This window comes from Stegodyphus dumicola, chromosome 5 (genome assembly GCF_044657685.1).
Source record: "Stegodyphus dumicola isolate Sdum_Otavi_A_Nest chromosome 5, ASM4465768v1".
Taxonomy (NCBI): domain Eukaryota; kingdom Metazoa; phylum Arthropoda; class Arachnida; order Araneae; family Eresidae; genus Stegodyphus; species Stegodyphus dumicola.
The window spans coordinates 188,882,336-188,904,513 of NC_140772.1; the positions used below are offsets into that span (position 1 = coordinate 188,882,336).

At 32.0% G+C, this 22,178-nt stretch overlaps 1 protein-coding gene across 3 annotated transcripts in view; it reads left to right on the plus strand.

Annotated features, from left to right (window-relative positions):
* Positions 1 to 1,239: 1,239 nt before the first annotated feature.
* Positions 1,240 to 22,178, plus strand: part of LOC118206101 (uncharacterized) — a 279,989-nt gene continuing 259,050 nt past the window's right edge. For 2 of the 3 annotated variants that reach the window (XM_085817486.1, XM_085817488.1), the window contains exons 1-3: positions 1,326 to 1,742; positions 14,726 to 14,797; positions 19,480 to 19,592. In XM_085817486.1, coding sequence (XP_085673612.1) covers positions 1,628 to 1,742; positions 14,726 to 14,797; positions 19,480 to 19,592 — 300 coding nt within the window. In that variant the 5' untranslated portion in view covers positions 1,326 to 1,627. Of the gene's footprint in view, positions 1,743 to 14,725; positions 14,798 to 19,479; positions 19,593 to 22,178 lie in introns of all 3 variants that reach the window. The other variant, XM_085817487.1, reaches the window with a different exon arrangement.

The window sequence follows — 22,178 nt, forward strand, 5'->3', positions numbered from 1 at the left end:
AGTTTAATCCTCCCACAGCTGCTTCGTGGGAAGGCTGGTGGGAGAGGTTAGTTAGTGTAGTAAATGAACTGTTGAGAAGGACACTCGGTAACGCGGTTCTTACAACCGAGGAGTTGTATACAGCATTGTGCGACTGCAAGTCAATAATTAACTCTAGACCTCTTACTTATCTGTCGGAAAATCCAGATGATTTAATCCCACTTTCCCCAGCCATGTTTCTCATCGAGAATCGTAGCTTAGGTGTTCCTGATGTTGATTTCTGCGATTCGAAAGGTCTTCGAAAAAGGGCTAGACATTGCCGAAAACTACTTAATGATTTTAGGAAAGAATATTTAGGCCTTCTGGTCCAAAATAAGAAGGATCCAGCGTCAGAGCTACGGCTGGGTGAAATTGTCCTAATAGGAGATGACGTAAAACAACGGATGCATTGGCCTTCAGCTAAGGTCATTCGACTAATTCCTGCGAAAGATGGCAAGGTGAGAACTGTAGAACTAAAGACTCAAGCTGGTACGCTGCTTCGTCCCATTTAGCGAGTCTTTCCATTGGAAGTGCAGTTAACGGACACACCCACTGATCTCATACACGATAACTCTTTTACTAATCCTATATCTTCTATTTCTAGTGATGAGCATTCAGATTCTAATGATTCTTCAAATGACTGTAGTAACATCCTGCAAGGTGCTAAAGTGTCAAGATTTGGACGTGTGATCAAGGTGCCTCAGAAATTGGATCTCTTCGACCAGTATGTCTTTGAGGCAACCTGAAGTCGACTCAAAGAGGGGGAGAATGTTGGAGACGGCTGCTGCAAACAGACGATTACGTAACGGCTGTGCGAAGTCCACAGAAGGAGCGCCGCATTTGATTGGACTATTTTTTATTATTCTTATTTTTTTCTTTTTAACTGGGAACTAAGCGGGGAAATTCCCTTTTGACTCAGTTATATGTATGCACTTGATAAATTAATGTAACGTTTTCAGCTTGTGTGAGATATCCATATTAAATCTTTATATTAATTATCCCTGCTGTGATTATTTAATTTGTAACCTGCACGTTGTAGCCCTGTGAGTTGCAACATCGGCAGTTCGAAACACGCTGCCTGCTTTTATCACCTGCTCCCTGCATGATTGCCTCTAAGTAAAGCCTCTATTTGATTAACTTATGCTATTTTAATGTTATGTGCATTTTTTGATATTCAGGGACGGAGCTTGGGCAAAGGGCAGTATTTATTGCGACCTGCAGCCACATACGACAGGATCTTCTGACACTAAGCTGATTCTAAGCCTCATGCCATGTAATAATAAATTTAAGTTTGGAGTTTAGTTTGGAACCCGCGCCAGCGGTTTGTCGTGTTTTTGCTAGTAATAAGATTTGTAATTCGATAAAATGTTAAAGTTAAAATTTTTTTACTGTTATTCATGAATAATTATTAACTTTGATTGTGTTTTCTATATCTGATTAATTTACGATGGGGAATGCTGAGATGAGAAAATTTTTATGTTTCTGTCTACTCTTAGAACTGTAGTGTTATCATTATTTATGTTATTCTTTCCGTATTTATTTGTGCCTTATTATTAGTTTAAATAGAATAATAAAGTTCTAATATTTTCTATTGTGTACAAAGTTAAAAATGAATGGAGTAAAAGAGGAGTTACAAGATTCTTTGACAGAACAGACCATGGCTTCGGAGGAAACTTATGATGTGAATTCCACTGAGAAAAAGACTAAGAATTCAGATTCATACGGTATGTACTTTAAAACCTTTTCTGATTCGTCGAGTATGTACTTTTAAAATTTTTTATAAATAAATGCAATCTCTGTATTTCCTCATGAGGAGAGTTAGAAATTTATGTCGGAGGTTCTGTTCGAACTTATAGTTTTTTCACGAATATGTGAAATTGATTTTACCGTTGAAATACAGTGGCACATATTTGATTTCACATTTGTGCCTTAGAGAAGTGACTTTTACTTTCACGTGTACTATTTCGTATCTTTTTTAAAAACCTGTGTTTTTTCTAAAAAAAAAAAGCTTATTTAATCTTCCAGCACGCACGCGTCGTATTTTTTACGACATCTGTTATTTTACCGTTTTTGGCACGAAAAACGACAGAAATGAGTGAATATTAATAATAAATTTGTTAAGAAATAAAATATTAATCTTGTTGCAAAATATAAATGATATCTTATTCGAATATAAGTAAATTATTTTTTTAAGTTCTTATGTTAGCGAAATGGAAAAGCAGTGATGTATTTCATTATAGAAAATTTTAAATTTATTATTTAATAATTATATTTTAAAATCGAAGCTAATTTTAATATTCATCAAAGGCAAGTATAGACAAATAAAAAAGGAAAACACTTTGGTAGGAAAAAAAGTAAGTTTAGCATTACTTACTTCTGCAAGAAAATTTAATTCTGACTGGTTACAAAAACACACTTTGGTAAAAGTATAGTTTAGGGTACCCCTTGGCGATTTTTTGTGGTACATGGATACCGATTTTGTTCAATTTTGTTACTCGTTAGACAAACAATTGCACAAACTCGGTATCCATGTGCATATCGACTTATTTTCACTTAAAAAAAAAAACCTCGTATTTCACAAAAATGGCATTGCGCACTTCTTTATTTATGTACACGTCGACCTATTTTCACTTAAAAAAAATCCCAGAATTGCACAAACTTGCATTATGCACTCCCTTTACTTTGTCCATGTACACATCGATATATTTTCACTTAAAAAGTCAAAGGAGCACCAAATTCTACAATATAGGCAAACAAAAAATACATAATCTCAATAAAACACATTTTAAACCAAACAATAAAATAACATAAAAAAAGGAAAAACATGTTATACGTTTAAGCACTACCAAAAGCAAATATTCACTTACCATGATTTTCGAGTTCGCTTCGTACACCCAGAGCCACGTAAAAATCAAAATATCAATCATACTCAGATGACTTTTTTCAAACCAGGTACTCTTTCTGATCGAACGCTTCACATAGTGACCATCTAAACCTCTTTTCCTACAAACCCATTCAAATCCATCTAAACGGTTTTAACACACACCACAAAAATGCTTACAAAACATCCTATGATCTAAAATTTCCCAGAATCATGCACCCGATTACGTCACAATAGGGTTTCCATAACATTCAACTACTCAGGCTACTATAAATGAAACAAGAACTTGGCGATAAATCAAACAACTTCGCCATAATACGAGGGGTACCTTAAAGTCTACTCTACCCTGCACTTTAAACTAACTTTAATATTTTTATTTATTTTTAAAAACCAGAAATAAAAGAAAATAAGGAATAAAAATTGTTGTTGTTCTCCCATCCAAAGGTTTTCTTATCTTCCGTTTCTTCATCAGATAATTATTGAAGAATGTGAGCAAAATTACACATATTTTTTTGCCACGAAAACTGGTATAAAATTAACCAAACCAAATGTATTCAAATTAAAATAATACACGGCAATTAATAACACAAAATTACAAAATATTTGAGAAAAAAAATTTCGAATTTTCATCCATGACCACACACGTGTCGTAACTTTTACAAAAAAGCTACCACGTAGCACAAAAGCCCAGGAAAAAAAAAAAAAAAAAGTCAAAGTACTTCTTGTTGGCACATTCAATGATGTGGGAAAGGATAGAAAGGAGGAGTAGAAATGACATGCAAATGTCTCAGCTTTGATATGCAAAAAATATGCATTAAAAAACTGAATTTGTCGTAAATTTTGCGCATACATGCGTGCTGGAAGGTTAAAAAAAATTAAGAAAATAAACTGACATAAGTATTCGGACTGTTTGGACAAGCAGTTTATATTTAATAAAATCATGAAAGTAATGGCACATCCAATATTTAATTAGGCTAAAATGCAGATTACGGTCCAGTCGTCAAATGACGCGAAATTGCGCCAAATCTGGTAACCTCTTGGCGTCATGAAAATTGTTAGGGTTTAAGGTTACAGTTTATAATATTAAGGCGGGCTTTTTGAATTTTCGTCATTTCAAATCAAAATTCTCGTGGTTTGTGTGAGCAAACTGGCTGGCGTCAAAAGAGTTGAACGTGTGGATTTTACTTATTTAATTCAATTGCAAGATAAGGGCGAAAGGCGTGTGATAGAATGGTGCATGGATTATGTATAAATTTATTGCTTATTACAATTTCTTAAATTTAGTGATAAAACGTTTACTCCATTTTTCTACTGTCTTAAAAATGGTATATGATATTATGAAAACTTTTAATATTGTTGATCCTATAAAATACATAGTTATTAACTTTCAAATACTCTTTTGTTGTTTTTCTTGAACTCCGGTTTTAGATATTTTTGGATGTTTACAGAAGTAATTAAAATTTGCGGTTGATCTTTGGATTATGGTAACTTGGCGATTTTTTGGCGACCAATTCTGCTACAGCAACCCTCTACTTTTTTTTTTTTTTTTTTGCCGCCATTTTGTCTTCACAAAGTAAAGACATGCTCCTTTTCTTTTTCTTTTTATTTTTATAACACTTTCTCCAACAATCTACTAGCCGAATTACACTTATGCTAGAAATTGTATGTAACAAAACTGCTTAATCATGACAAATATTAACTGGAAAATTGGGAAAAAGTGCACAATCGCAAACTCCTTGCGTGTTTTTCAGAATAGCACATACACATAAACCATTTACACGTCGACTTATTTTTACTTCTCAGAATTGCAAAATAATGGCATTGCACACACTCTTAACTTTATCCATCTACACTGCTATTTTCTCATAAACTACAAAAAATTTGCACGAAAATGCAAAAAAATTCTGTGAATCTTTAAACTCGGTAAAAAGCACACGTATGAAATTACCTGATCGCGAAAATGTATATATTCTTTCCAAGGATGAACATTTCCACGTATAAAATAAATAAAATATCCCAAAAATTTTTACCTCTAAATTATCTATTATATTATAAACGTCACCAACGAATTCATAACGCAAACATTACAAATGGTTACGAATATTTAAATTATTTCCATACACGTTTACTTCAACTGAAACGTATACCAAATTCCTACAAACATAAAATTCACAAAATAACTATCATTTAATTAAAATATCACTAAACCATGTACACGTCGACTTATTTTTACTTAAAAAAACATCCCAGAATTGCACAAAAATGGCATTGCGCACACTATTCACTAGTGATGGGCAACTTCGGTACATTCTTGTACCCGGTACGAGAGTAACGGGTACAGACAAGTACGCGGTACAAAATACCCGTTACTCAAAGAACCGTTACTTTGAAAAGTACCGAAAACCGATTTCAAGTACTGAGTACCCAAGTAACGATTTGGAGTACCGAAGTAATGAAATACCGGAGTAACGGTTTTCTGTACCGGAGTACCCTAGTAACGGTTTACCGTACCGGAGTACCCTAGTAACGATTTGGAGTACCGAAGTACCTTAGTAACGATTTGGAGTACCAAAATACGCAGCTAACGATTTTGCGCACTAAAAGAACTCTGCCACGTCACCACGTGTTTGATTTTATCTGTACGGAGTAAGATTTTGAATATCAGAAAACATGTCAACTACGGAAGTGTCTGATGAGCAGACCATTCATGGACACAAGGAGCGCATATCACCATTTCGCAAATACAACCAGATACTACTGTCCTCGTACCAAAACCGAAGTGAGCTGAACCCTCATCGATCCTCCAGTAACGAATACCGAAATACCGAGAAGAGACGCATATTTTCGTTACAAAGTAACGAATACCGAAAAGCAGCCGTTTCGGTACAGAAGTAACGAATACCGAAAAGTACCCATTTCGGTACAGAAGTAATGAATACCGAAAAGTACCGATTTCGGTACTGAAGTAACGGGTACTTGGATGTACCGATTTTCAGTACCAGTTACAAAATACCCGGTTCGGTAGTACCGACTCATCACTACTCTTCACTATATCCATGTACACTGCTTTTTCTCATAAATTAGAAAGATTTCACGAAAATGCATGAAAATTTTATGAATCTTTAAATCTGGTAAAAAGAACATATATGAAATTACCTGATCTCAAAAAGTATATACCCTTTCCAAAGAGGAACATTTCCACGTATAAAATAAATAAAATATACAAAAACTTTTACCTCTAAATTATCTATTATATTATAAACGAATTCATACTGCAAACATTACAAATGGTTACAAATACTTAGTGTCAAATAATTAAATTACTTCCATGCACGTTTACTTCAACTGAAACGTATACCAAATTCCTACAAACATAAAATTCACAAAATAACTATCATTTAATTAAAATATCTCTAAACCATGTACACATCGACTTATTTTTACTTAAAAAAAATCCCAGAATTGCACAAAAATGGCATTGTGCACACTCTTCACTATATCCATGTGCACTGTTTTTTTCTCATAAATTAGAAAAATTTCACGAAAATGCTTGAAAATACTCAACGTATTCTACTCAAACGTATTCCAAAATACTACAAACATATAACTCACAAAATCACGATCATTAAATTAAAATATAATTAAGTTAAAAAACACTACTTAAAATATAAATAAGCACATACATTAAATTAATAAAAATTAGATTACAATCCTAATTACTTTAAACTAAATCATTGCTAATAACAATTTTCCAATAATATCATATTAATTTATTTACTCCTTACATTTAGAACAATGCATAAAAATAATATCCTCAAATGATTAAAAATACTAACTTACCTAATCTTCAGAATCTTCATTACGTGGCATGCACACTTCCACTATTTCACACAACACACAATGAAGCTTAATACAAAATAATATAGTACTACAGTTTTCCAAATTCCCCCCCCCCTTTTCCGATTAAAGAACTGTAATTCGTCCATTAATGTCACATGACATATCTCATGATCTCTCATTTCCCTCACACAAAATAATGCGTAATCGGAACTGAGTACTTCTCACATTATTACCAAAGTCCCAGGTAGTAACCTTTATTGCCTCCAAAATGTCGCCAAACTACCAGTTACCATATTCCAAAGATCAGCCAAATTTGCAAGCATCTAATATGGCGATATGATGAGTTAGCGATTTTCTAAAACGCGCAAAAACATTCGATTTGGTGACTTGGCGATTTTTTGAAAACGTGCCAAACTGGACCGTAATATGCAGTTTTATCCTTTAACTAAAATTACACTTTTCATGTGCTTTGGTGTTGATTTAACTGATTCTTTCAAGTAAGAATATTCCATCCCTCCAAAAATTGTGGTACTGTTCTGTTATCAAGAACAGATTCAGATATTCTTAAAAACTGATGATCTGGCAAAAAATTTGAAGCATAAAAATAATCTCCTAGTGCCGGTTACGGAAACATCCCCGAGGGCAATACGGATATTTGCAAAATTGGAAAATTCTTAATGTAAATTAAACAATTTCAAAGAAACGTGAAAAATGAATTAACAAATTAAGATTAATGACACTTCGCATATCATTTAAAATGTCTGAAAACATTTGCACTTTTCTTATTTAATTGAGTTTATGCTGCTACCATCACACAAACTCGGTTAAATAATAGTCTAATTGGTGACCCCAAGTGATCTCACCTAAACTACGCAATAAAAATCTAATTCTGTCAGTAATTATCTACATTAATTTCAAATTAAACCTTAATTTGGAATATAAGTTTAAATGCTAGAATTATTTCAATTTGTACAAATAGCTTACTCGGAAATTATGTAAAACTGCCGTGCTTTACTTCAATAGTACCATTATCATTAGAATTGATGAATTTAACCCTTGGCTTTGCCTTTTCTATATTTTCACCTTTGGGTGAGCAGTGTGATTGCATCCTAATTGACTTAATTACCTTGAATGCCCTTAGGGCATAAAATTGAACTATTTGGTATAAATTATATGTAATTGTATGCCAGTATTGAAAGAAACAATCAATCTGATAAGAAATGACGGTACTATTCTGTTTTGATGGCCGTAAGAAAAATGCAGCGAAAATGTATGCGCAAAAGTGCCAAATCTAGCATATGTGTTGATTTCAGATTGCGTAAGTTTATATAGTTCTATATTTCTTAAGACGCCATTGAAATACTAGTTTAATTTTTAAATCCTTTTTTGATATCCTATGGATTTAACAATTTGGGAATTGCCCATGACGAAAAGTTGGAAATAGAATTTTGGGTAAAGTGCAGAATCGGCCACTGCTTGACGCATGTTTAAGACGAGTATATTTGCACATACTCAGTATCCATTTGCACATCGACCTATTTTCACTTAAAAAAAAAATCCTAGAATTGCACAAAAATGGCACTGCGGACACCCTTGACTTTATCTATGTACACATCTACCTATTTTCACTTTAAAAGTAAAAGAAAATTGACAAAAATCCAATTGTTTTTACCCTTGTAAAAAGCGGCAAACAAATAAGTGAGCGATTCTGCACTTTACCGAGAATATTTTCAAAGAAAAGGCATCATTCATTATAGAAAATTACATTTGAAAAACCAATGAGATGAAATTATGCTTTAGTGATAAGTCATAGTTGCGAAATAGCAATGCAGACATCCACACAGTTATGTTTAGCAATTTTTATATAAATTATAATAATGATCTGAAATAGTTATTTAGTCTTATGCTTCCATTCAGTCATGTTTAGCCTTTTTCATATAAATTATAATAATAAAAAAGTATAATATGAAATTAACCTTTCATCGAAATTAAAACATCAATTTTAGATAGTTATTTATTATTATACTTCCTTACCGCAATTTTTTTTGGCAGCATTGGCTTCAATAATAATTTGGCGATTTTTTACCGCCCTCAAAACCGAATAGTACCGAAATGGCTGCTACTTGTTTTGAAAATGAGGCGTAAAAGGTTACCAGCAAAGATATCCTGTTTGGCATCATTTGTACCATTACTGGCGACTTTATCGCTTGTGCTGGCAAAACGGAAAAGTACCCTTTTTTCTAAAGTAAACATTGTAATGATTTTAAAAGTAAACATTGGTGACCTCATGTGAACCAATCTGTTGGCAAGTTTAACAAAGCATGTGGGAATGATCCCATTAACAGAACAATATTAAAATTTCATTTAAGAAATTAATAAGCTTTTGAAGAAATGTCATGTTTACTTATTCTTTTCATCAACTCACTTCATATATGTTCCAATTTAAGTTGATAATGATTCATGTCTGAAGAATATGGAGGAGTTTTGATAACTTCAGGATCGTTTTATTATAACCACAGATGAATATTTAGTTCTGCATGTTGAGGATTATTAACCTGATAGAATTTAAATATATTTTTCAAGTTTTTTTTTTTTGAAATGCTTTCAGGTTTTCATTAAGATTATTTATATATTTTTACTGAACCATATTATTTTCTATACAATGTAAATTTCTCATCCAGAAGCTACAAAACATGCTCAAACCATCACGCTTTTGTCTTCATTTATGCTCAGTAGCATGCAGTAAGTTTTTCAGATTAAATTCTTCATTCAAGTTTTGCCTCACTTAATCTATTAGACCCAAATGATCTGCAAATATAATATTATTTCAATATGATAAATATTTGCTTACCCATCGATTTTGTAAGCGCCAGGTATATTTTCATTGTCATCCGTATGATGAAGAATTTTTCCTTGCTGATAACCCACTGTATCCATGTTCCTTAATGACTGTTTCAACATTTTCAGGGTTAATTTTAATTGCGAGTTATTTTTAAAATATCTGCTGCATAAGTTTTAAAGCACTCATTTTTGGGTTTCATTTAATTTTCTTAGGCTAAATCATAGATTTTTTTTGTTAGCGGCTGAGCAGTAAAATCGCTAAACACTGGTAATTCAGTCCAAGGTTCAAATCCCGCGAACAGGCTGACTGCATGGGTGTTTTTGTGGTTTTACCCATGTGTAACGTGTATACGAGCCAGTTCCCCTTAGAAAGTCCTCCACGAAGGCATTCTTCGCCTTAGGCAGATAGCCCTCGAGGCTTTGCCGTAATTAAATAACGTAACCTTTTTGTTAGTTTGCAATATGGTGCAGACTTCATTGCATTTTGAACAGTTCCACTCAACTTTAATTCATCAAGCCTAAAGCTTTCCCATCTAAATATAAATAGTTAAGATTTTAACACCATTGATTAGCAGCATCTTGCCATGTTCACTTCAGATATAAACTGTCAATATGCAGTCAAAAGTCGTTAACCCGGACTCGTCGGGACTTCGGCGATTCCGGATTATCGATTTTTCCGGATTATAGATCATCATTTTAAATCTGGTAAGATGGCATGCAGAAATTACAAAATTAAAAATATGAAACCATAATTTATGAAATAAAGAACAATTATGTTGTAAAGGGTATCAAAATTTACAAAAAGAAAAAGCTTAATATTTATTTGTTTACTTTATTAAACATTTCTTTCAAAGTAAGTTGTTTAAGGTGTTTCGTTTCATGTGATAATACTTTCTCTTTAATTCTATTAAACAGACATGATTTCTTGTTTATTTACAAAGTTCCGCTGTTCAAGTCCTATAATTGCTGTATCAAGAATACCGACTAATTTGTCAATCGAAATTTTTTCGTTTTCAATAACAACTGTGTCACTTTCTTCACTATCGGAAGTGAATTATAATGACGAGGAACTTGATTTAAATCATAGACGGAATACATCGAGATGAAATACTACATTTTGTAAGGAATTATGAGCCAAATAAAATAAAAACATCTGGCCTGAAGATAAGGATAGTGCTGACAGATCAACTTCCTATTCATTCCCCCCTGCCGCTGCAGAGCAGCGTGACATTGATAAACAGATTTCAGATTTCGAAACATACTTTCGCTTTGTACATCCTTGACATATTAGTAAGTATATATCGGAAATTTTATTTGACATAATCGAAAGTTCAAGCTTACTTTTATAAAATTTCTCTAACAGTCTGCAAAAAATAATAAGCCGGATCCAATTCGAAGATTAAGGAACGACGCAGTCTACAACATTAACTGAATTAGATAATTTTAGCTTAGCTTATACCGTCCGTTATACATTCAACGCTCATGCGTAAACGTATTATGCGCTTGTGCACATGCATATTTGCAGCCGTAAAGGTCTTACGCGCACGCGTAAACGCCTATGCGCATGCCTTAACGCGACACATGCGTAGAAAGTTTGTAGCTTTGAGGTCCAAATCATAGATCATTCCGGATTATGGGTGTCCGAATTAAAGACTTTTGACTGTATTTTACTAAGCAAGTAAAAATTTACAAATGCAGATGATTATTCTTATGATATAATTTAAAACCAAAAAATGGCATTAAGAATGTCTTCAAAACATCCCAACAAAAGTTACTAGTGTCCAAATCATTACATGAGTTACTTATTGACACTTGTGCAGTAAATTATTTTATTGCAGAAAAATGATAATTTGGTTAATCTTTGGATTATGGCAACTTGGCGAAAATTTGGCGACCAACCCTGCTACAGCAACCTGCTAGTTTTTTTTTTTTTGGACGCCATTTTGTTTTCACGAAGTAAAGGCATTTTTTTTTTTACTCAACATTTTTTTTCCAACAATCTGCTAGCCAAATTACGCGTATGCTTGAACTTTTATGGAACAAAATTGCTTAATCATGACAAAGATTAGGTGCGAAATTGGGAGAAACTGCAGAATCGCCAACTGCTTGCCGCATTTTTAAGAATTGCATGTACACGGTATCCATGTACATGTCGACCTATTTTCACTTAAAAAAAATCCCAGAATTGCAAAAAAATGGCATTGCGTACACTCTTGACTTTATCCATGTACACTGCTAAAGTCCTAGCTAGCCCTTTATCGCCTTACCAAAATGTCACCAAACTACCTGTTACCATATTCCAAAGATTAACCGATAATTCTTATTTTACAGTGAGCTAGTCTTAAAATAGAGGAAAACATAATACGTTAGGAAAAAATTTGGAATTTATATTTCAATATTTTACAAGATCTGTGCAAATAAATTTCAAAATACAAGCATCATAAAACAAGTGTGAGCCACTGTAAATATATGTTTGCTAATCATTCAAAATTGCATTGCAGTATGCATATTAGACTTCTCAATTTTTATTTGAAAGTAGAAAGCTTCGAAAGTTTTATTTAAAAATGGAAAGCTCCAAAATTTTTATTTTGAGTGCATATGTTAGGAAAATGAAATTGTGATAAATTATGTATTTTAGCTGAATGTTCTGTGTTTCTGTCTTATGTACAAAGTATGATTTTTTTTTTTTTTTTTTTTTTAGATACAAAATGCTTTTTTTAACTTCGGAATGACATAAAATGATGTTAAAATTTTTCCTTATTTATTCTAATTTTTTTCTTTGTTATATTCTGTAAATTATCTGTGCTGCCCAACTGGGTATAGTGGTTAGTGTCGCTGACTGCTGTGCCATAGGGCCCAGGTTTGAATCCTGGAAAAGGCATGGGTTTTTGTAAATGTATAGTGTCAGTGCAGCTTGGCAACACTCTAAATATGCGGCAAGCCAAAAGTCCTCTCTTGTGGTTTAGTGGAAGGGGAGAGGTGTGGGAGCCCTCGGACACCACCTCCCCTCCGGGTTGCTCTCCATCAAAATTGGGGGCAGAACAGAGCTAAATCACTCTCTCACCTGAATGGTGCTCAGAGCTGTTGCCAATGGCAGGCATAATCTAGTGCTCCTTGCCACAAGGTATTTCGTGGGCTTGGGCTGACTATGTCAGAAAAGTGAGTATAAGCTACTAGCAAATTATCTGTAGTTTAGTTTACATTATCTGCGAATCCTATACAGTGCCAACTTGCATAAATTTGACATGAAAAATTTTTGCGACATGCTTAAATATAGAGGATCTATTTAGAATAGCAAAATATATGCAATATTATATCATCAGCTAGTGCTTTAAGAAAGTAGTTGTAACATTTCTTGCATTTATATTTGTGACTTTCATTATTTAGATTGCATATAATTTCTGTTTTAAGTACTGTTTTTAATTAGTTGTAAATAAAATTAAGGAGACATTATGGTGATATTTTAAACCATATTTTTAATGTTGATGTTATATTAACTCCTTGCCAGTCTTGCATGAGGCCAGTGCGGGGAACTACTATGCAGAAAAAAATTAGTATTTTTATTTCATGAAGCACAAAATGAGTTCGTTTTTCCTTTGGCATATTCATTGAAGACTTAATTTACTATTTTCATAATAGATGCTGTTCTTGGTCATACTTTTTCACTAAATTTCAGTTGGTGGAAGATGTGGGCATGTTCATTTGCTCAGCTAAACAAAGACACGTATTAGGAATGAGAGTTTTGCTTTCATGCGTATAGTTTGTCCCCCCCCCCCCCCCCGTGAATTTTATATCTAAAGGGTTTTTTTTTTTTTTTCAATATCTGATTTAGACATTGATGAAGAATATAGTTTAGGTTATTTGGGATCAAATACTGATATTTCTACCAATAAATGTACGGAAATCGATGATGATATTGATATTTCTTTGTGTAGAAATTGGGAGCCCTTATGTTTGGATAACCTTTCTCCTGCCTCTCTAAAGTTTCTATTTCAGCCAACACAAGCAGGTGCAACAATTGATACCTCAAAGCCTGTATAGTGCCTCAGCCTGTATAGTTATAGCATTTAAAATTTTATTGTTTTACTAAATAACCATTTTCTAACTTTAATATTGGTATAAAGAACAAAACTAAACAGTCAAAAAATTTTACATTTTTGGTATGTTTTTCTGAAATATGTGCCACAGTTAAAGGGTTCAGTTAAATATCAGGAGCACAAATATTGATGGTATTTTAGCATTCTTGTCAGTTTAATTTTCTGCTTTTCTATCTTTTTTCAATGTTTTTCAGTGTCTATATGTAATCATTTCTGACTGTTAATGCAAAATGTTTTGGAAAGAAATAGCTTTCTTTCAAAATTGTATTTGCAATGCAGAAATGTGTTATATACTGCATTATAAAGTTTAAAAGTATACTGCTGCAGTAGTTGGTAGGCAAATTTATGATTAGGTGATAAAGTTGTTATGCACATTCTTTCTTTGATAAGACGCAGGAAAAAATCACTGATGATCGTGTTCTTTATCAAAGAAGAACAAAGAACAGAAGGCATTCATTCTGCACACTTTATTTGATCCAACAATGAAAAACTTGTGTAATCATGTATTGAACAAAACTGAATATAGGAGCATAATCTTTTTTTCCCCCATCAGGTAACTTATAACATGATTTGATATTTCAATAACGGTGTGCAAGCAAGTAAATATTTTTGCTTTGTGAAACACCTTGTAATTAAAAAAATATTAAGGTTAAACTATAAGGACATTTGTTTTGACTGTATGTATGCTTGCAGAACGTTTATAGTTTTCTTGTTTAATGAGGTAGAAAAATTAAATAAATAATTCTGCTTGAATTATTTATTTAATTTTTCTACCTCATTAAACAAGAAAACTATAAAAGTTCTGCAATAATTCTGCTTGAATTATCTTGCTAATGTTCAATGTTTGTTTAAGCTGTATTTATTATGTATAATTATGAAAATATGTATGGAAATTTAAATTTACTTCAAATTTATTGAGCATAATTTTATGAATTGTTAGGTTTAAGTAAAGTAAGAAAAGTTAATGATTGCTAAGTCTGTCATTTTAAAGATTATTACAATAATGCATTTTCTATTAATTTATACTGATTATTTTGTTACCAAACAGCTGATTCTGATCCTGTAGTAGAAATTCCAAGCTTAACTGGAAGCCAGGAAATTCGGAGGTCCCAGATAACTAGTAAGTTTGTTTAGGGATTTGTAAAATATAGCTTAACTTTGAGATTAATTTAAAAGTAAACTGCATTACAGCTAAAAGTTAAAGAAGCCCAAAAATTTTACTTTCATATGTAGTGTTTCATTCCAGTTTTTCATTTTACAGAAAATACAACTTACTTGTGTAAACAAAATTTATTATGACTTGTATAGTCTAGTTTTTGTAATATTTTGATTGTGCATCCAATGTGTATTAAATAAAATTTATGTTGAATTACTTCTGCGTTAAATAAGTTGTGCTGTGTAGATATTAAATTGAATTTCCAATTTGCATTGATCATCATTAGTCAGTTTTACTTTTGTGTATGTTTTGTAACAATTAATAATAAATCACACTTTCTTAATCCTGAATTGCACCAATGCTATTTTTATTTTTTCTTGCCAATGCCACTATAAAAACAGATACCATTATGTACTTACTTTTCTGTGTACATAAACATATTTTTATCCATTTTTCTTGATTTCAAGATTTTAAGGCTGGGTGCAAGATTATGGGAAAAGTTATGCTGTGAGCTTAGAATCGAGTGAAAACTATTCCATAATTTGAAAGATAAAATGAGAAAATTACAATACTTTCTGATTACTCATTCAATATAGTTATCAGCATTCAGTAGAATTGCTGTTTTTTGGTATGTTTTAAGAGTACATGCAACAATAGATAACCCAGCATGCACATACTACATGTGTGGAATTATGTACTTTTATGTTTAACTGTTGTTTTGCTGAACAGTATCTATTGATTTTTAAAAATGTTGTACATTAATATGTATATTTATATGTACCACATTGTTGTGAATTTAGTGAAATTGTATGTATATTGTACTATCTGTTGTATAATGTAACTTGAAATGCCTCAAAAATGTTAAACTCCACAGAAAAAAGTGTTACAGGGGCAAGTCCATTTAGGGATTGGTATGATACCACCAAGCTGGCATTAGTTTTTGTTGCCAAACTTGTATAAAGTTGCTAGACTTGGCAGTTATTTGATGACATGTTCAATCCCCGTGTAACTCTAATTAGTCTTACCCCGTATGTAACTGTATCTGGCCATATAGATAAGTATAACTACATATGCTTTTCAGTAATTTTGAGAAATCAAGGTGCTGAGAATTTTTCGGTGGACATGGGAAAGCTATAAAAAAATAGAGGGAGCACAGTTTTCAGTTCAGTTCAGATTCGATTTCAGAGTTTATATCAGAGTAATGAGAGATTAGTCTGTTATCTTATGCATTGAAGCTTTGTATATTATGTGGTGTTCAATGTTTTTATTAGTTTGAAGTGGTAACTACTATTTGTGCTCTGTCTTACCGAGAAGAGTTATATGAGTACTTTCGTGAAAAGTTCCAGAACTGTAAAGTGTTTCTTTTGGGGAAATGACTTTTATCAAGCTATCACCAGTTCTATGTGCATTCAATCTGTTATTGAACCCACTGGAAAGCCCGGCGGTCATACGAAATGATTGCTGTTCTAGATATTATCAATTGTAATTAAAATGATTTGTGCAAAGGTGTCAGCTAATTCAAACTGAATTAATTACCCAGGGCAGGTGGCGAAGATGCCCCTTTTGCTTACTGCTCCATGGGGTTTTCCTCTTCTACTTGCTTAATTACTTAAAGTAGAGTGTAATGAAGGAAACCACTGGCGGTACATTTCTTAAGAGCCACCGCTAGCTCAGTAAATAAAGGTGATTTAAATAAAAAAATGTTAATTCATTCACATGTCAAAGATCTCTTTGTACACAATATTTCTTGTGTAGATCTTTCCATGATTTTTAAGCTAGCCTTGCAGAGGACCATCAATTATTTTTAATTTTACGTTCGTTCTTTCACAAACTCCTGAACAGGCAACATAAAGTTGACAGTGTCCAAATGAAGCTCAGGTAAAAAAATGCATACACGCTTAAGCGTTATTGAGTAAGCGTAAGTGAGACTTATTGATGGTCATAGCAAAGGGAAGTTTTACAGGAAATTGTCTACGTCTCAATTGAAATGGCAACCCTGCGCCGCGGCAACTTCACCGCATTGGCTAGTACAGTTATGCAAGCAACCAATAAACTATCGGCGACAAACAGACACTTAAGCCGCATGTAATAAAGATATTTATTTATTTCATTTTATTTGTTTTTTCATCGTTGCCGATTTTTACCATTTGCATATTTTTGAATTCTATTATATATAGATGTTAAATTTATTTATTAAATGTTAAATACACGTGCTTTTGTAGTTTTAATTTTTACAGCTTAACTTTCTCATAATATTCGTCACGTGGTGCAATGCATAGGAATAAAACAATTTACAGTTACGCAAGCAACCAATAAACTATCGGCGACAAACAGATGTTAAATTTATTTATTAAATGTTAAATGCACATGCTCTTGTATTTTTAATTTTTCCGGCTTAGTTTTTTCATAATATTCGTCATGTGCTGCATTGAACGGGGAATAAAACAATTTACAGTTACGCAAGCAACATATAAACTATCGGCGACAAACACTTAAGCCACATATATATAAGATGTGCTCATAACAATATAGTTTTCCCCCCTCATAAAATGCTTTGTTTTATTACTTATGAAGCCAGAAAGATTATTTAAAATTTATGAAGGAATGCAAACATTTTTCATTAATGAGTAGCCCATTTTCTAAAGGGCTGCAGATAATCAAAAAGTTTAAATAGCATTTATAAGTTTATAGCTATTTAGGGGTTTATAACTGTAAGTCTATAGCTGTTTTTGAACGAAAATAGCATTTATGAGTTATATTAATGTTTTTTCCCGGTTTGGTTCATTGAAACATTGAATTGTTTCACCTTACTGAAAAATTATTGTGCTTGCTAATTTTATTTTAAAAGTAGTTTTGTAAGCATTGTCCTCTAAAATTTATCTCTTGATCTGAAAGAAAAACTTTTCAATATAAAATTTCAGATCAGGGAAAAAGGTTTAGTTTACCTTAGTTTGGTGTACGTTTTGAATAAAAGTATCAATTTTGAGAGCAATCAAAGGTAGGTTTTCTTCTTCAGGATTTTCCCCCCAACTATTTTATATCAGAAGCACTGGCCAGAGTAAAAAATGAATGTAGTATTCATTGAAACACGCCAATATAAATTTTAAAATTAGGCAAAAAAGTAACTTAAGCTTGTTTTAGATATTGAATAAAACTTAGCTAAGAAAGTTCATATTTAATGGTCCCCGAAAAGAGCTCTTTTAAAGTTAAATATGGCTTATCTGTAGAGATTGTCAATAGAAATGCCAGGTGGAATAGCAAAACAGTTTGCAGGATACTAGATGAGTATCTATTTAAATTAACAATGAGAACATGAGGTATATTATGAATTAAATATATTTTTATTTAAATCAGTCAGATTAGAAAGTAAATAAAATAATATTCTTAAGCATGGAATCAATTGCTTTTAAATAGATTAGTTTGTTATCAACTACAGATTTATTGAATTTGAAGGAAGGATCTTGCATTTGTTTTTTGGCCACTGACTCAGGTGAAAGTAAAACAATGCATTTACAGTGGATGGTATTTAAGTAAATCATTTACAGTGGATGGTATTTAAGTAAAATCATGCTTTGAGACAAATAGCCTCCCCTTTTTAAGAAAAAATAAATGGTGTTTTTCTATTTCGCCGCCACAAATCTCACCAAGCAAACTTTATTGCCGACAACATACAGTATACACATTAAAAATGTTAACGAACGTTATTTCTAAGAATTTTTTTATTTTGAAGGCATGAAAATTTTAATATTGTTTAAAGTTTTGTAAAACCCAATAAATAAAAACAATAAATTTGTAAAAAGACATTAATTTAAGAATTTATTATGCTTTCATGGTTCAACAAGCTGATTCACCAGTTCATATCACAACCTTAAGTGATCTCATCTCATGTAAACTAATCTACACCAAACTAAAACAATTCAAAATATTTATCAAACTAAGGTTGCTTTTTTGCCTGATTTAAAATTTGTTACATTTTAAAATATGTTTTTGATGGAACCAAAAAGTAAAATTTTAAAATGTTGTTTTTTAATTGTTTGTATTATTTTCTTTATATATATTTTCACTGTTGAAAGAAAAAGATATACAGTACAAAGTCCATAATCCGGACTCTATGAACTGGAAGTTAATTTGTCAGCACTATCCTTATTTTCAGGGCAGATGTTTTTATTTTATTCGGCTTATAATTTCTTACTAAATGTAGTATTTCATCTCAATGTAGTCCGTCTTTGATATGATTTAAATCAAATTCCTCATCATTATAAATATCATAAATACACATCAAATAGTTTTGTGGTTGCAATTTTCTAATTTCGACTATGTGTAATGTATGCTTTATGCATGCGCGCGTTGAAAGAAATGTTTAATGAAGTAAACAAATAAATATTAAGCGTTTTGTTTTTTGTAAATTTTGATACCCTTTAGATCATAATTTCTCTTTATTTCATAAATTACGGTTTAATATTTTTAATTTTATAATTTCTGCATGCCATCTTACCAGATTTACATTGATGATCTATAATCCGGAAAAACCGATAATCCGGAATCGCCGAAATCCTGACGAGTCCGGATTAAAGACTTTTGACTGTAGTAAACGGATTTTAAAATATTTACATTATTGGCAAATAAAACTTCTTTTTGCTTCCTAGATTCTGATATCAAAGCTTTGGTGGTGAGATGTACCTCATGCACACAACAAATAAATCATTTTGAACCTGATAAAGTACGAAAACATCGTCGTTTGAATGTAATAATATGTAAGGTATGTTGGATCTTTTAATTAAATGTTTTTAAAGATTTCATTTCTCATTTCTGTTTAATGATGCCTTATAATATGTACTAGAATGATGATGTAGAACTATATTTAAAACACCTTATTCTATATTTTTGCAAAATTGAATACTAACACTTTTTAATCGTTTAATAATCTAAATTTAAAACTTTAATTTTGAAGTTTTCAAGAAGAACCATAAAAAACTATCATTAGTCTACCTAAATGAATAATCTGTCTTGTTCCACAGATTTTATTTAGTATTAAAATTCTTATTGCAGTTGTGTTTTTTAGTTTGTTGTGATGGAAACATTATCCAAAATACCTGGGGGAAATGGTTAAAATATAAAAGTTTAATTTTGCAAAAATAATTAAACATTAAAATTCAATGAAAAAATTTTACTGTTATAAATGTAAAACTTTACGTGAAAACATACTGTTTAAAGAAAAAACTAATTAGAATGTACAGTGCTCAATTAGAATGTACAGTGCTCACTGTTCATTTTACTGTATATTGCTCATACTGCAGTATATTGTTACCTGAGTGCCTGTTAATTTAAAACAGATTCAAAATCCACTGGTTTGTTTTCAAAAATACTATCAGATTAAAACATGATTCTTTGAAATACGCATTAAAACAGAAAATATTAATTTATATGGCAGTATAAAGGCACAGCATTTAAAGATATTGATTGTACTTGCTCACATATTTCTCTCTCTCTTTTTTTCTTCTAATTTCACTGCCTGGAAGGTCAAATTATGCAGCATTTGCAGCTTTTTAAAGAATGGAAATGAAGATCTATAAGTTTGCGTAGATGAATTAACACTTCCTATTATCGTCTTCACTACATTTTATTACATTATTATTCTACATTTTCCAATGTTACATAATGTAGCTTTCCGGTTTTGAATCCATGAGAAGCACTCTGAATTGCATGTAACTTTTTTTTATTAGCATGGGTTCTGGTTTGACTTACCTTTAAACCTCTTTCACTGAACCCTTTTTACAGCACTTTATCCAGTTGGTTGAACTTATTTATTTGTTTATTTATTTAATTTTATTTAAGTATCAGTACTTGCAGGAGTAACAGATTCAGATCATCAGACAGAAAATTTTGTAATTTTTCATTTTGATTTTTATACCATATGAATTAATTTCATACAAGCATTGTCAGAAACAATCTGAATATTTAGAAAATCACGTCCCAAATATGTTCGTGCATTGATATTTCAATCTCTTTTGTGAATATTATTTCTGAACTTTAAGCATTTTTTGTGCTTGTTGACCATGTAATGGATACATTACCTTGCACCATAAAACCTGCAGTTTCATGTTGAAAAAGAATCACTGAGAAAAAAGCATTGTCCTTTCCTAAAGTGTTTATCACCTGGTTTTAAAAATATCTAAACCACTAGTTCCAGGTAAACAAACCACTGGTTAAATTCAAAAATATTTTTCTTTTCCCACTTCACATTTAATTAAGTATTATGAAACAGTTTGCCAAAGCTTTTGTTAGGTTACTTACTTTCTTTAAGAAATATTCTTCACTTATGTTAATAAATCTTTATTCTTGCATTACTTACATATCACTGAAACGATACAGCTGAAAATACAAAATTACTATATGCGTTTCAAAAAAACATTACCGTTCAAAATCAGCTTCCAAGAAAATCTGCCCTTTTGTTGCCACTCGGAGAAAACATATTTAAAATCAAATCAATGCATTGTGTTTACATTTGGGCATCCTGACTTTGTTACGGCATCAGAACATTAAGAACTTATACTTAAAAAAATTAAATCTGTAATATTAAAATTTATACAAGGTGCGGCTATTAATTTTCAGGACTACTCTAATAACACCAGAACAGATGAGGAGAAAAACTTAACCTTTTAATATGTTTCGAAGTAATCTGCATTGGCCGTAACACACTTTTGTGCTCGGCTGTGTAAGTTGTGGAAACAACTTGTAAAGTCCTCTTTCGGAAGGCTCTTCAATGTTGACGTCATGTTTTTCTTGATGTCGTTAACATCCACAAAGCGTGTTCCTTTGATCGCAGTTTTGAGTTTGGGAAGCAAAAGGAAGTCTGCGGGGACCAAGTCAAGAGAGTGTGACCGAACATTCCCAAACTCAAAACTGCGATCAAAGGAACACGCTTTGTGGATGTTGAAGACATCAAGAAGAACATGGCGTCGACATTGAAGAGCCTTCCGAAAGAGGACTTTAAAAGTTGTTTCCACAACTTATACAGCCGAGCACAGAAGTGTATTACGGCAGATGGGGATTACTTTGAAACATATTAAAAGGTTACATTTTTGACATCATCTGTTTTGGTGTTATTAGAGCAGTCCTGGAAATTAATAGCCACACTTTGTAGTTCGAAAGCCTTAAACTGTCATATAGATTCACCGTCCTGGTCTATTCTTTTTCCGTGTCCTACTTTTAGTAGTATGCGGTGTGTTGTTTTCTTTATCATTAACACTAATGTCATCACCATCATCATCATCCTCCTCTGATTCAGCTTGACACTGCCATGATTTTAATTGGCTCATAGGAGCTGTCGTACTAAAGAAACATC